Below are 16,413 nucleotides of genomic sequence, written 5' to 3' on the forward strand. Positions count from 1 at the left end.
CCAGAATTGAAATGAATTTGTCCAGTTTAAAATTCTTCTGCAGATTGTTCCAGCTGTAAGGTGCAAAACATCTGAAAATATCTGAAACGCGAGCCGCAGTTACAGTCCTGTCTCTGACCCCGTCAGCGCGGGACGGCCAGCACTGCGCTGAGCCTCGCCCCTGTGAAATACGCAGGCTTTCCATCTGACCTCAGACACAGGCTCCAACTGCGCCCCGCAGTCTGGGACCGAACGGCAGCGACAGCTAAAACCCAAAACACACGGAGTCCACGTCTCCATCCTCCCTTAAAGGCTCTGTCAAAGACTGCCAGCAACCCCACAGCTTCTGAGCCCCCAAATTACTCTCATGAACCGCTCTGGAAGGTGCTGGCAATAACAGAGCCACTTGTGGTTCACCCGTGGATTAGACCAGAAAAATCTGGAAAAAGTCACGGGGGAAAGTAACAGTAACAACACCAATTAGTTATAAAAAATAAAATAAAATAAATTTATAAAAACGTACCTGATGGTAAAGATTTGGTCTGATCTGGGTGCAAAGGAACTGCCTATTCCCATACTTCCTGGACGAGGTCAGTGTTCGGCCTACATCCCACCATCGGGGCGGCTCAGCGCCTGACCCCGCGGCTGCTCAACAGAGTGGGGCGGCCCGGGCGGACGATGGCGAGCTTCCTCGCGGTAAATCTTCCTCAGGGCCGACTGCGGCGGTCTGCGATCACCGTGACCTCGTTTTTTTAATTTTTTTTTATTTAATTCAACGGCCTTAACGGCGCCTCGGGCATTTCGGTTCTGAGGACGGCCCGTAAAGCGCCAGCGCGGATAAACGCATCCCCGTGTCCCGCGCTCTCTCGTGTCCCGCTCGCTCTCGTGTCCCGCGCGCTCTCGTGTCCCCCGCTCTCTCTCCTGTCCCGCGCTCTCTCCTGTCCCGCGTTCTCTCGTGTCCCGCTCTCTCTCGTGTCCCGCGCTCTCTCGCGCTCCTCCTGTGCGGACTGAAGCAGGCGATCCACGCGACAGCACTGTTTGCCTGTGAGAGGCTTAGGGCAGAATAGCTCCAAATCCCCCGGCTGGGCCGTCTGCCCTGGCTCCCAGAGTGCCGAGCTGCGTGGATGTATGGACAAGGGCGGGGCGGGGTGCGCGGGGGGGGGGGTTACCTAATCCCCCGCCACAAGGCCGCTTGAGCCTCCCGTTGCCAGGACACCTTTGAGAAAATCAGGATCTGGCCGGAGTCGAGCGCTCCGCGACCTGGCCCCCCCCCGCCCCGCCCCCCCCCGCCCCCCTCTCCAGCGACCGCGCGCCCCGCTCGGAACCCCGCGTGACCGCCCAGACGCGACAGGTGTCCGCGGGACGGGCGACTCTTCACCTTTAATCTTCCTCAACAGTCGGGCCGCTCGAGGATACAGGGGTATTTATGGAAGCCTAACCTTCGGGGGGTTCTGAGGAGCGCGTATATTTACACCGAGATGAAAGGTCCTGAACTCGGCAAGGGCGGACGGTGACCCATATTCACCATGTCATCTGGAGACGGACGTAACGCCACGCGTAACTCTGAGGTCCCGCGCCGGAAACGAAAGGCGTTATACGATTCCGGAAGGGGCAGACAGGTCACAGACAGGTCACATGATCACCAGGGTAAGGGGAATAATGTAGTGAAATAAACCGGAACATTCCACTGACACACGGACCTGGAGCGGCAATGTCTAAAGCAAATGACGGAAGGAAACGGACCAAAATGCAGCTGAACTGAGAAGAAATTAGAACCGCCTGCTTCTCTGGGAGCAGCCAATGCCGTACGACACAGTAAGGCAATATCCCAGCGTCTAGCAAAGTGCCTAATAAATGAGAGCAGTTTCGGACACCACCCACGAGAGATCCACCTTATCAGCGCCGACGCATTTAAGAAGCACTTTAATAAAATCAAGCTGCTGACCTGAGCACATGTGGGTCCTGGCGGGGGGAGGAAACCCAACCTGCAGGGAACCGGCCAATCGGAGGGAACGAGAATGCAATCACGGCCAATAGAAACCGTGCTCGGGCGTTAAAGGGGCCAGCGCGCCTGAACAGCACCGAAGGGTAATGAAATCATTCCCACGTTTGGCTCAACAAAAATTAAATGAGCTGCGTTCAGCCCAGCAACAACGGTGCTCGTAGTGGAGCCTGCATCAGCACAAGCAGCTCACAGTTGACCTTTACAGACCCGCAAAGGCTTCTGGGTAAGGGCCTCACCACATCTTCGCACTAGAGCAGCGTTCCTCTCTGGTGTGAAAGACAGACGTGATAATGGCAGAGCTGCACAACTGTCTCTGCATCATCTGAAACTGGGCTGGAACAAAATGGCCGCAGGGTCGATTACCGCTACGATTGCGCCTAACCCGAAGTGCTTCAGCACAGGGGTGTCCGGTCTTACCCGAAAAGGGCCAGTGTGGGTGTGCAGGTTTTCGTTTCAGCCTGGCACCGAGACACCTGATTTTACTTATCAAGGTCTCGATCGAAGACCAAGGTTAATTAGTTCATCAGCTGAACCAGGTGTCGTAGTGTTAAGACAAGAACCCGCACCCACACTGGCCCTTTCAGGATAAGACTGCACAGCCCTGCTTTAGTACATATATCCAGCCGCATAAACGAATACCACGTAAAAATGTAACACTGTGAAGGTGTGGTAAGGTTCTCTTATCCAGAGCGTATGCCAGCAATGTAACTTAATACACAGGATATCACAAGAGTACCGTAATGCAGATCACACAACTTCCAGAAAAGGCACGCTAATCCTCTCGGTATTTGAAATGCCTTCCAACTGTTGGAAAGGCCTAGAAAGCAGTGGCACACAAAGCCACTTAGCCAACAATGCGAAGCGGGTAATGTGAGTTTCCAGTCTTACTCGAGCGCATTCTCAAAGACAGAAAGGAACGTTTGACCTCCCCTGGTTCGGGGGCAGGTAGGGTAAACGTGAACACCGAGCACAGAGGTTTAATCTACACCCTTGGGCCCACTGCTACAGTGGTGGAATTGACAAGACAAAGAAAAATCTGGAACGCATTTTCCATCGCGATCGCGTTTGTTTACCCCGCCAAACAAACTAATCGGTCGCGGGTCACGTGCGAAACGAGGCCTTGTCTTCCTGCCCGACCGCGGGGCGGACGCAGCCAAAGCTCCCGGAGCCCGTCATCTGCAGATAGTTAAACGTGATGCAATAAAATAAAAATGTGCACAATATCAATCCTGGCCTTTTTTTTGTTTTTTTTTCGTTTCGCGGAAAGCATTCACGTTAACTGAAATCATTCCCCCGTTCTACAAATATCGGTGCTGCGCGCCTCCACGCGAATCTGCCGTACTACCGAATTGCGCTGGTCCGAATGCAAATGTTTCCACGGAGACCTCTTGTTATTTGTTTTTTAATTATCTTCAACTCAACGTGAGGATTAGCGCTTTCCATAGCATACTCATCGGCTAGAACTGCAAGGGGGCACATTTTGGACCGACTCACTGCCCTGACTTCACCGCTCAATAATATGGGCACAGTAAAAAGAGAACAGAGCCCTCCTTCTGGTCTCCTCCTATAAATCACAAAAGTTAGTTCATCGCTGCACTTGGAAGATCCTCATTTCGCAGTGATGGAAAACACGGCATTTTTTTTGGATTCAGCTGCTGGGCTGCAGACTGAAGCCGGATCCAACTGGCAATCAGTACGACAGTGCGAGAAATAAAAAGAAATATAAATAAATAAGTGTACATACTCTCTCCCTCCTCCTCCTCCTCCTCCTCCTCCCCCAAGCTCCCTCAACGCAACACTGAACGCCAGGCTTCCAAACAGCAATGAGACCACAAGGGAAATATCCAAGAGCTGTGTACATCCAAACATTCCAGTCTACTTCTACAGTTTCATGCAGCGAAGACAACTCACTGAGAAGGGGGAAGGGTGGGGGGAGGAACTGGAACACAAGTTTCAATCGACCTAAAAAAAAAAAACGATCAATCAAAAATGGAAAAAAAGAGGAACTGACTCCAATGGTAAAAAAAAAAAAAAAGAACAGGATGAGAATAAAGCAGATTGGCATGACTGGTTTGAACCAGAGAGGATGTGAGCCTTGTCCCTGCCCCCCCCCCCTTGTCCCCCCCCAGTGGAACCAGCTCCACAACAGGGAGCCTTGCAAAACCAACCAGACAAAGTCCAGGGCCGGGGGGGTGCACACCGTGAGCAATCGATGTGGCCTTTTTCTCCTTCACTGTTCAAACAGGAGATTACTGCAGCCAGCGTGCACACACACACACACACACACACAGCCGTGCGACAGCCGCGGCTGGGGGCTAGCCTAGCGCATCGCGCACCAGCTTCGTCCTTTAAAATTCAGGAAAAAAACACCAGCCCGGGCTACACTTCCCGAGCAGGTTTCAGTTTCGGGTTGGGCCTGTCGGGGACAAACCAGTTTCCTTGCTGATTCACTCTACCGGCATTCAATGAATTAATCAATCAGCCTCAGCCCCACAGTAATGGAGCCGGCTGCATACCAACCATATTTTTCCTCCACACGGTGCGAATCCCATAAATAGTGATGAGATGTGCATGACGCATCTGCACGCATCATCACTGTCATACTTTCAGTTCCCTGAACATTCAGAACATTCCAACCAGAGTGTTAGTACACCGGCGTCCCAGCTGGAGGACAGCCCTTGGGGGCAGTGTTCAGGGCCAGCCCTACGACAGGTGTAAGTAAAACATTCCTCCATTAACATTTAAGACGGAGTTCACTGAATAAAACATCCCTTCGGAAAACAAGGGACACATCAAAATGGCCGTTTTTTTCCACAGGATGTGAACCTTCGGTTCCTTGGGGCCGGGTCCCACGTGGTTTTCCCAGTCTCTTCTTCTGTGGTGCCTAGGCCCTGCTGCCAGCTACCAGCGCTGGGGTCTGCTGTTGAGAGGGGGCGAGGCTGGGAAAAATGAGTGACAGCGGCGAATGAGTCAAAAACACACTCACACGCTGTGTGAAAAGGCAGACCCCATTGTAGCCTATCGCTCACAAACACACCGGCGGGAAGCAGGAGCGCGATGGAGGAGCGCGATGGAGGAGCGCGATGGAGGAGCGCGATGGAGGAGCGCGATGGAGGAGCGCGATGGAGGAGCGCGATGGAGGAGCGCGATGGAGGAGCGCGATGGAGGAGCGCGATGGAGGAGCGCGATGGAGGAGCGCGATGGAGGAGCGCGATGGAGGACTCCCTGCTTTCGTTCCGGAAGAACGTCGGCCTTGGGCCGTAAAACCAGCCGGGGCCGCCCGCGGTCTCCGTGCGATCAGACGTCATAGACTACAGCTCTGGGTCGCGGCGGGGCGGGGGGGGGCGGGGGAGGAACAGTGACCGAATCGGCCAAAACGGGGTGTCTGTGGGTGACGGCGGTGTCTGTGGACGGCGGTGTCTGTGGCAGCCTCTCAGATCGAGATAAGGGCTCGGGCCATTGTGAAGCAGACAGCCGATAGCGGAGTCATTTCCACTCCCCTCCGAGGACTCAGTGCCTGAGAAAACATCCAGGGTCCTCAGCTGCTGTTTCCCAGGGCAGCACAAACACGCCTCCCACTCCCCAACACAATCCCCCTTTCACTGCTCCTAATCAGCCTGGAGTTCTTCTGTCGCTTGCAGAAACACCGGGAATGAGTTACGACCTCCGCTACTGCGGACTAACAAAACCTGAGGGTTCGCGAAAACATTTTCGGTGTTATGTTCCGGACACGGTTAAAACAATGAAGGCCGCGTATAAATTATAATTTTTTTACGCGAGCGGGCACTCGTTTCCCGAACGTTAATAAGCGAGGCGTGGCTGTTTTCACTCAACTCTGGACTCGGCGCTCGCTCAGACTCACGCAGCGGGTGTTACGTCGGGGGGTGGGACGGAGTGTAGCACAGTGGGTAAGGAACTGGGCTTGTAACCGAAAGGTTGCAGGTTCGATTCCCGGGTAAGGACACTGCCGTTGTACCCTTGAGCAAGGTACTTAACCTGCATTGCTTCAGTATATATCCAGCTGTATAAATGGATACAATGTAAAATGCTGTGTAAAAGTTGTGTAAGTCGCTCTGGATAAGAGCGTCTGCTAAATGCCTGTAATGTAATGTAATGTAATGGGTGAGAGGGGAAACGGCTGCTGCCCTGTATGGGCAGGTCAAGAGCACGCGGCGCTACTGCTGTTTGTGCTGAGGGCTGAGCGCGCCGCGTGTTAGCATCGCTGCTACGTCCTGCAGGGCTTACGGACGCAAAGCAGAAACTGCAGGCGCGAGGCCTGCGGGCCAGCTCAATCAGCAGAGTCAGAGTACACATGAGGACTGCTGATTGGATGACCCTGGTATAAGTGTGACTGTCAGAAAACCCCTTTACAGTGCTGATAAATTAAACAGCAGCTTCCCATTGGACTAAAACCTTTAAAAACGAACAAAAAAAGTGCTCTCCATAGCAAACTCCAAATCAAGACAGAGACCAGGACCCCAAAAAAAAAAAAAAATTATTTAAATGTTTATTGAGATGACTTATTTATTGAGATGACTTATTACTGTTACTGTACATATTATCTTTCATACGATAATGTGAAATATATGTATGTGTGTGTGAGTGCACTTGTGTGTGTGATATATGAATGTCTTAACCGCTCTGCATACTCCTAAACATTCTTTCAAAGACCACATTCCTCATCGGAAAAGAGACCGAGATCCAGACTGAGCCTGTACATGAGCCACAGCCTCCCCCCCCCACCCCCCCCACCCCCACCCCCCCCCCACCCCCCCCCCCCCCCACCCCCCTCGCGTGGCTGATGAACGAGAGCAGGCCACTGCAGCAGAATCCCATCACGGGAGGAGGGCGCTCAGAGGGATAAAAGCCCTCAGGGGCCTTGCCCAATTTCCACTGCAAATGAGGGTGTGCGCAGGGGCGGGGCAGCGGCTGTCTCTCCCCCCCCCCCCCCCCCCCGGGACGCCTGAGGGGGTGCGCACATCTCCCCCGACAGCCCGGAGAGCAGCCGACCCGGCAGGAGAAATGCCCCCCAGCCAACAGCGTCCCCAGGGCCCGGTACCAGTCCCAGCCAGAAACAAACGTACACAAACGCAAGCGCGCGCACACACACACACACACACACACAAACACACACATACATACACACGGACGCGCGCACGCACGTCACGCACGTCACGCACACACACACACACACGGATGCGCGCACGCACGTCACGCACACACACACACACTAACACAAGCGCGCGCACACGCGCAGGCACACATTAATGTACCCACACACACACACACACACACACACACACACACACACGCAGGCACACAGAAAGATTTATTTCCATCCTCTCAGCCATTGTTTGAAGTACACAAAGGACATATCGGCCAGATGAACTCTTGTACTGAAAACTGCACCCAAAGAGACGTCAGCAGAGCGCATCAGAGCCCGGGCCTCTCACACTGCGCATGTAATAATGCGCTCATTATGGATGCCCGCTGGAAAGGAAATTTCCCCAACTGGAGGAAGATGAAAGGAGTCTGCCGGGAGCCAATGGCAAGGCTGCTCCCCATATGATAATGCACCCCGTTTCTGCCCCCCGAAGCTGCTCCACGGCACCCTTCTCCACCCGAATTCAGCACAGACGCACCTCACGCCCGCTCTGGGAAGCTCAGAGAGGCACACGGGCGTATCTCTGAGGATGCTGAGAGACCGACGAAAAAATGTCCAGTAATGTAACACCTAATAGATCACATTTGGTCCCACATTCCAGAGTGGGGCCAAATGTTATCTGTTCAGGGTTGAATTAACAGTGTTAGAGTTGAATTAACACTGCTATAGTTATATTAACACCGTCAGAGTTGAATTAGCACAGGACATTTTATCGTGCAGAGGGCCCTGATGTAGACACACTGGCGAAACAGACAGAGAAGAGGCAGCTGACACGACCACACAGTAAAGCAGATTAGCCCCCCTCCCCCTCGCCCCGGCCCCGCCCACCCTCTCCCACCAACCCAATGAAATCCAGCCAAAGGACCCACCCTATTCACCCCCCTAGACGCAAAGCCAGAAGCTGCTCTCGTCTTCCGCCGGACCGCCACGACCACTGACATGGACCCCGCCCTGCAGTAAACATGAGAGTGCCCTCTCTCCATCAAAACCAGCCAATCAAATCCCCACCCTGAACGGCCCCCGATGTTCCCATTTCCAGAAAGACAAAGCAGAACTGAATGTGGAACATGAGCCAGTTTTTTGCCAGTCTGAAGGCTCTTGGTGAAACAAACGTGTGTGGAAACGGACACAAAACTGTACCACTTCCTGTGAACACTCAACATCGCGCTGACCCTGAACAACAGCGGGTCTTAGGGAAACGGCTAAAAATGTTCCAGATAAGGACGCCCATGCCATTCACACAAATAAATGACACAAGCAAACCAAACAACAGCCACCGCGGAAGCGGGGGAATGGAAAATACATCACAGCGCCATTAAGTAAAAAAAAAAAGACCAACAAACCAGGCATTTCCTGGGTGGGAGTGAGAGAGAGACACAGAGACAGAGGGAGAGAGAGAGAGAGAGAAGGAGAGAAAGAGAAAGACAGACAGAAAAGGGGGATAAGTGACGACAGCCACCTGTGCTCCTAGACATTAGAGGTGAGCCCAGAGCCTGAAAGATGCACACACAGGGCACGACCCCCATGGGGGGGCGAGGGGGGGTGTAAGGCGGGGTAGGGACACTCTGGGGGGGCTGTCGCAGACACGCGATGAGGATTACCCAAATCCCCGGCACCGGGGCGTCAGTACCTGCCCCCAAGCCGATTAGCTGACCGGGGGAAGTTGTTGTTGTTGTTGTAGTGGCTGTTGCTGTTGTTGTTGTTTTTCCTGCTCCCTCTTAAGCATATGCACGCCCGTATGCTGCACGGCACATCACCCACAGCCCCCCGTACATCAGTATCCATATGTTACCCATCCCCCCACCCCACCCCACGCTATCACGTGCGAGAGACGACAACGATGGCGACGCCGGGCGTTTGGAACGCCACTCGCGCACCGTCCGCCGTCTGCCGTCCGTCAGTAGGATCTGGCCCCCGCTCTGGCCCCATTCTGGCCCCCGCAGACGGGGACGCACGCCAGGAAAGCGGCAGGAGAACGCGACAGACGGCGGCGCTCCAACTGCCGTTTCTGGGTCGCTGCGGCGCACCGCTAATGCTAACGTCCTTAGCGTCACGACTGAAGCTAACCAGGCGGCAGCCGGTCAGGAGGCCATTTTCACAGCTCAGGTCTGGCCAGCGAAGCGCGCAGGTCTTGTGAGAACACGCGTAGCAGTCATTCAGCAGCTCGGACCGAATTCAGTGCACAGACCCATTTTTTGTTAAAACAATCAGCAGAACCGATAACTGATGGGGATGCATTTTCATCACAAAAGGCTCAAATTCTTTTTCTCTATGGAACAAGAGAGTCTGAATAGAGAAGTTGTATTTACGATAAGCGAGGCTCATTCACGAGCAGATCAGCAGATCTGTGCAGCAGATCAGAGGGTTGGGCAGCTTTGGAGCGTTATTTCCCACAGATACTGAAACTGGGGGAAATTCTAACAGATACCAAATTTGGGGGGGAGGGGTTTTCAGCTCCTCATATGCTGCAAGAGCTAGTGTTTGTTTTAGGCTGTGGACCAGTAACTATGGAGACCATGCTAGTGTTTTCCCCACCGAACGCTACGCACGGGCGATCTCCAAAGGCCGGACTGATTCAAGGGCAGAAGGATCATATTCCTGCGACTATTCTCATGCCAAACAAATTTCCATATTACCTCATTCATATATCAAATCATCATTGTATTCACGTAGCAGGCGCTCTTACCCAGAGTGACTCAGGAACTTGTGCGGTATCACCAGGAAGGCACAGGAGGCCATTTATAATCAGTATGTGAGACGATAGCCAAACAAACCTACAATTAGTATTATAAATAAAAACAAATGTCGCTACATGAGATAGCTCAGCGATATAGCGGCATTTGCTTTTGCCGATTATTAATAAACAGTCCTACTAGAGTTTAGATGTAATACTGCATTCACATTATGGAACCAACGAGGAACAAAATGCACTCATCTTACTACGACCACTGAGTGTACTGCAGGAAAGAGCACTAATGTAACTAGAGTACTAAAGAAGGCTATCTCTGTGTAACTTCTGGACTGGTCAGTTAAACAGGACTAGCACACAAAAGGTATGTTTGAACACCATGAACATTAACTATCTGAAAGGGAAGGAGATGGACTTGGACAGAGGCGATGACATAATCCCGCTCATTTCCAATAATACAGCGCGTTATTTCGATTTTTGCACTAAACTGTCGCTTGGATCTGCATCATTATCTGTAGTGCATCGGACAAGCAAGAGGCCAAAGACTTAATTGGTGTCAATGGCTGATTTTTCTGTGGAAGCAGCGAAATGCTAAGGAAATAAAGAGGCTAAAATAGATGGCAAAAAAACGAACGTGGCACAAAGTAGGTGGACTGAGCCGAGCGGAGAAGCCAGTGCAGATTAGGGTCTCCCCTCCTGGCGAAACGTTCTCCCCAGCCCCAGGTCCTGTAAAGAGATACGCATCGCCCCCATATCGAACGCCCCTGTCACCCTGCGACAGATGGGGGCGGAGAGCCGGGCGAAATTGACGGCGATCGATTGGGTTGATTTAAGGACACAGCGGCTTCCCTTCCTGGGGGGGCGGGGGGGTCACGTGACCACGTGAAGGACACACCTTTAGATGCTGGGACGGGGGATAGCCACCGGCATCGCGTTACGGTCGTGAAACAGGACACCGTAATCAAAAGCGGAAAATCGTTTGAATCTGAAGATGATTTCGCCAGCGCAGTAGCTCAGCTACGGAATATGAGTCACACTCAAAGAGTCACATGGCCTGTTTTTCACGGGCGTGAGATGACAGGGATCAGAAAGGCCAGCAGAGCCGCAGTGGGCTGACTCTGACGTGTTCAGATAAACCCTAGCACACTTTTCACTTCCGCATCTGTTCACCCCATTACCCTGACCCGAGTCGTGACCTGGAGCAAGTTCACCTGACCCCAGGGTCCAATGAGGAGGAGGGGGGGAGGGGCTTGTGTTGTGACAAGACAGGAAAAACAGGCATCGAACCAACTCCTGGACTCCAGGCACCGTGAGGCAGTGAGGCTTATGGGTAAGCGTTTATTGAACAGCGGCCCATGAGGGCACAAAATGGCTGCAGTCCTCACACAGTGAACAGCATTTTTCAGCTGGGAAAGGGCAACTGGGATTGGAGGAACAGCTGCAGCATGCGCGCACGCGAGACCGCGAGGACGGGGGCCGGTCGACGTGACCAACGCCTCGTCAGATCCCTGCGACGCCGCGCTCGAGAGATCCGCCTCCGGGCGCAGCGGTTCCGCTGAGGGGCACTGCAGCGCCCTCGTGCGCGGCGGGACGGCGGAGTCCGCCCCGCCTTAATTCAAATGGGCCCGCCTGTCCGGTAGAATCGCACGCACTTTGACGACGCTTGGGTAAAGCGCTGCTAAATGTAATAATGAATGCGCGGCCCGCTCAAACCGCCCCACCCCCACCCCCCACCCCGTCATCGCACCCCCCCATGCAGGTACCAGAAAGAACAAAAGGAGCTCAGAGACCTCGAGGTTTTCGCGTGGGGAGAAATTCACTGCTGTGATTCACGAGCCTGATCACAGGATCTGATAATTTATCGCTCTTGTTGGGAGTCTTTTCTGGCGTGGAAGAACAGATCTACTGCTGATCTGTTATAAACCCGCTCTACCCCCCCCCAACCTCTCTCTCTCTCTCTCTCACGCACATACTATTTTTCCAATCTATACTTATGAATCACTGTCCTTGAGAGCCACACTTAATACTGAAAAGAAGGGACTGAGCCCTGCGACTAACAGTGTCAAGACCGGACATTTCCTCTTTCCTTTCCACACACGCACGGCAAAGTGCGCGCGCACACACACACGCACACACACACACACCACACACACACACACACACACCACACACACACACCACACACACACACCACACATAGCACAAACTCAATTCTTTAATTCATTACGCTCTGTGCATTAGCGATGGGGAAATAAAGAGGGGCACGCAAGCAAATGGAATCCATCCATCTTCCCATCTTCAGAGCGGCTACTTCCTGTGTGGCACTAATGTAACGTAATGGCCGCCGTGGTTTCTCTCTCTCTCTCTCTCTCTCTCTGTGTGCTGGTAATGGTGCACTGTGACAGCACAGCCAGAGCTTCGGACGTGCTCCTTAAGATTACTGTAGATCGGTGTACCCTCGCAGTGGCCATCAATGTGGTTCCAGAACTAGTGCAGGTAACTCCCTTGCAGGTAAGCCAGGTCTTCTCAGGGGCCTGCTCGCACGAGGCCACCCTATACCCCTCCATGGTCAGACAGCTCAATGCTGAACCCGGGCATCAGGACGTCTCTGTTTAGCCCAGGGGGGGGTCAAACTCCAGTCCAGGAGGGCTACAGTGAGCAGGCATTTGTGGTTTCCTTTTCAATTCAATCAGTAGCTAAATACAGCCTTGACAACAAGATGTGGTTCAGCCAATCGATGACTTAAATTAAATCACTCGTGCTGAAACGCACCAGAAACCCAGCGGACACTGCGGCCCTGCAGGACTGGAGTGGGACAGCCCAGCCTTTAGCAGTTCAGATCTCGGGGTTGCATGCAATCCTCCTCTTTCCCAAAAAAGGAAAACAAATCTCACCAGCGGAGGACTCGATCCCGCGCGGTACGGTCAGCCGCGAAGGCGCTACACGGATAACCAACCGCTGCTGGATGAAGCGCGCGACGGCATACTGCGCGGTGCGACACTAAAAACCCTCCCCCCCCCCCTCCCCAGCCTCGGGATTCACTCGCTTAATCATATCAGTGAGCGGCCAGAAAGGGGCGCGGCTCTTCTGCTCCGCACACGTCGCTTTCGATAAAGGAAATATTCAGTCAGAGAGAGGGGACCTATCAGGCGGGGCCGGGGGCCGCTCGCACGCCCAAGGACGAGGCCTTTGTTCGGTCTCTTCCTGTCTATTAATCCTGTCTTTCCTGTCGTTTTCACTCCTCCGCTTCCTCTCTTTTTCGCAGGCGAGGGTCACTGCCAAGAGGTCCGAAAAGAGATTGAGAGTAAAGTGCACACCGTTGTGTGCTGCCCCCCCCCCTCTCCCACACTGACACAAAACACTCACAAAATAACACCCGTGATCGACACACCGTTCCACCGAGAGGAGGAGCAGCACTTACCCCTCTGGGTAAAACACAAGGCGGGAGCGGTGAGGAAAACAGGAAGCCTCAGCTCTCTGCACCTGACCTTCAAATCACCCCCCCACCCCCCCAAACCCCCCCGGCCTGCAATCAACAGCAATACCCCTGGGTGGGGGGGGGGATGACCAGGAGAGCTGCACTCCTGAGTGTATAAGTATTCTGCATGAAGCACTCCTTCGGTGTGGGGGGGGAGGTCACATCCGCCAGGCCGTGTCCACATAAAAGGGCTCCAGCATCACACATCACTGAGCGGGCGTGTGGCTATCGATCCGCTCCCGCGCTCCAGCGCTTCATCAACCGTCCTCCCGCCCCCCCGCCCCCCCCTCGCCCACCCACCCCCTCAGAGAGTACAGCACTCACAGACGGGTGGGCATCCCAACTGTCAGAGAGGTGGCACCATTACCCAAAGGATTCATTTACCGGGATTCACCAAAAACTCTCGTCTTTGAGATTGTGAAAAGCACTATATAAAATACATTTATTATTATTATTATTATTATTATTATTATTATTATGTCTTTTCAGGGTTTACCTTACATTTCGTAATTTTAAAACTGGAGCGTATCTCAGGACTCAGACAGCAGGCGCTGTGCGTGTTACTACGCCGGAGATGCAGCGTGGTGCTTCTGCTCTTGTTTATTTGAGTTCGATCGCTACCAGATGCTTATGTTTCAGCGGTGTGCTTTTCAGCTTCGCGGCTGACGGTTCGGTGCCAGTGTTCCTGCTCCCTCGTTCCTCCTGCGATGAGTGTGTGTGTGTGTGTGTGTGTGTGTGTGTGTGTGTGTTTAATGCACTCTGCACAGATGGCCCTGAACGCTGCTCCAGATGAAGACAGCGCCTGGTAAACCAACTGAAGACAGAAATAAACTGGAAATTAAATCAGGAACAATAATCTGATCTCGTAATCTGAACGAGACCCTTTCTGTGTGTGACCTCGGATGATCACCCCACACCCGTTCCCCGCACCTGAACGTCTCGTAAGTCTAAAAGTCTCCTGGAACAGCGAGCCCAATTTAAACGCACAGCTGATGCCAAAAAATAAATCCTATCCACTCTTTCATGGAAGAGATAAAGTCACTAATCGCCCCAGTTGGAGTGTGTTGTTTTTGTTTTTGAATCTCTAATCTGATTGCACTAATTAGTCTTCCATTATAAAGCTGGAATAATCAGACTCCCGGAATAGAAGCCCTATTTGATTGGCCGAGGCATGGGTACGTCTTCTCCATAACCGAGCCACGGGCGTTTCTTTGGGTAGCATGTGCCTCACGTGCGCTCAGAAAAACTGAATGAGAGCTCGATCAGATCAGGCTCAGACAACAGAGCACAGACCCAACAACGTTAGCTCGCTTCCCCAAACGTCGTCCTCCTCGAAGGACGTCAGAGGGGCCCGGGCGACATTCCGCATTACGGAGGAATTTGTCCAAACGCCGCACGCAGCGGTGGGGCTGCCCGACTGGGCGGGAGGGGTTAGGGTGATTCTATCCTTCGTCCTCATTTGTCTCTTTTCACATGCACAGGTGAACCAACATGGCCGATTTTGCGTCGCACCGTAAACGGGAATCGCCTGCCTGTCCTCCCAGGCTGAAATCCGGCGGTAAAGGTGGTGGGCAGGCGGGGGGGGTACTGGAGAGTGAGGGAGGGGGGAACTGTTTGACTGCAAGTTGTAATGGGGAGGGGAAAATAAATAACAAATTAAAAAAACGTATCCAAAATGCTGACCTAGTTTAGAATCCATGGAAACACACAGAGTTCCGCTACTTGCTTTGAAGAAGAAGCGAGGATGAGCACTGCGGCGAGGCACGGAGAGAGGGAGGCCAAGTACACAACTGGAAAAGTGAAGCGGAATTTACAGATCATTAGCCAGGCACAAACGCAGAGGGTGACACACGCGCACACACACACACACACACGCACACACACACACACATACACACACACACACACACACACACGCACACACACACACACACACACACACACACACACACACACACACACACACACACGCACACACACACACACACACATCATTTATTAAAAACGGCTCTTGTTTGGGGAACGCGTTCATTCTGCTGGGTTGGCACTAACGCCCCGAGATGAAGCTCGCCCCCACAGCCATCAGTTTGGGGAGATAAAGAACCCCGGCGGGGTCCGGTTGTTAAAGCCGTTTCTGAAGACACGACGCCCCCCCCCCCCCCCCCCCCGAACCGGCTGTAACGATGCACCTCCTCTGACAGGGGGTCCGTTTCCTGTGGCTCAATCGGACCTGCAAGAACAGCGCCCCGGAGCAAAGTGATGAAGAGAGTTTTTTTTTTTTTTGTTGTTTTTTTTTGTTTGTTTCTATCTTTCCCTCCATGACTCAGCCAATAGGGTGCCGTACCAGTGACAGGCGAATCGCAGTGGAGCCCGCCTATCGGGCAAAGCAAACACACTCCGACAGACGGACGTCAAGGAGAGGCGAACAGGACATGTGACCGGCCCGGTGGGGTGGTGTTTGGCCGATGGGGTTGGCTTATGTAAGCGCGGTTTTTGGCTTTTGCTCCTCATCCCTGGACAAACAGCCAAAACCCAGCAGCCCCGCTCCCCCCCTGCCTGCCTTCACTCAGAGCGGGAACGACAATATTGGAGAAGACAAATCAATACAATCACGAGCGGCCAGAGCCGGTGTTCTCAACGAAACGTCATCCGATTACAGCGGCAGCTCCGGGGCAGGCAGGGACCGGCTGGCTCTGGTTGCTGGGAGCGGGTTTGGCCACAGCGTCCCGATATGGAGGAACAGAGCGGGAGCCATTTTGTAAGAGGAGGCCCTTTCTCCAGATATTGAGTTTAACCCATTACCTTCTTACCGAAAATGGGGGGTTTGGCTCCATAAAAGGCTACTGCTAACTGCAGCGGAGGGTCCAGAAATGAAAAACAAGCCAGGTTCACTGCTGGAGGCACACAGGCCCAACATTTACAGTCTGTATTCACTCACTGCATTGCATTGCATTTAAGTGCCTAGCAGATGGCCTTATCCAGGGAGACCAGCACACCCTACATTCCACACAGAGTCTGTTTAAACAGCTGCATATTTACTGCAGCGGTTCAGCTTCGGTGCTTCGCTCAAGGGCGCAACGGCCTCGTCCCCGCCCAGG

General features: G+C 53.2%; 1 protein-coding gene across 9 annotated transcripts in view; it reads right to left on the minus strand.

The window, feature by feature from the left end:
• The window catches only part of mib2 (MIB E3 ubiquitin protein ligase 2), a 70,093-nt gene that overhangs the window by 25,620 nt on the left and 28,060 nt on the right, over window positions 1-16,413 (minus strand). The window contains exon 1 of one of the 9 annotated variants that reach the window (XM_064300862.1): window positions 503-849. The exons of 7 other annotated variants lie outside the window; for them this stretch is intronic. In XM_064300862.1, the coding sequence (XP_064156932.1) occupies window positions 503-555 (53 nt within the window). In that variant the 5' untranslated portion in view covers window positions 556-849. Of the gene's footprint in view, window positions 1-502; window positions 850-16,413 lie in introns of those variants that run through there. One more of the 9 variants, XM_064300863.1, reaches the window with a different exon arrangement.

Source organism: Anguilla rostrata, chromosome 11, assembly GCF_018555375.3.
Source record: "Anguilla rostrata isolate EN2019 chromosome 11, ASM1855537v3, whole genome shotgun sequence".
NCBI classification, from domain to species: Eukaryota; Metazoa; Chordata; class Actinopteri; order Anguilliformes; family Anguillidae; genus Anguilla; species Anguilla rostrata.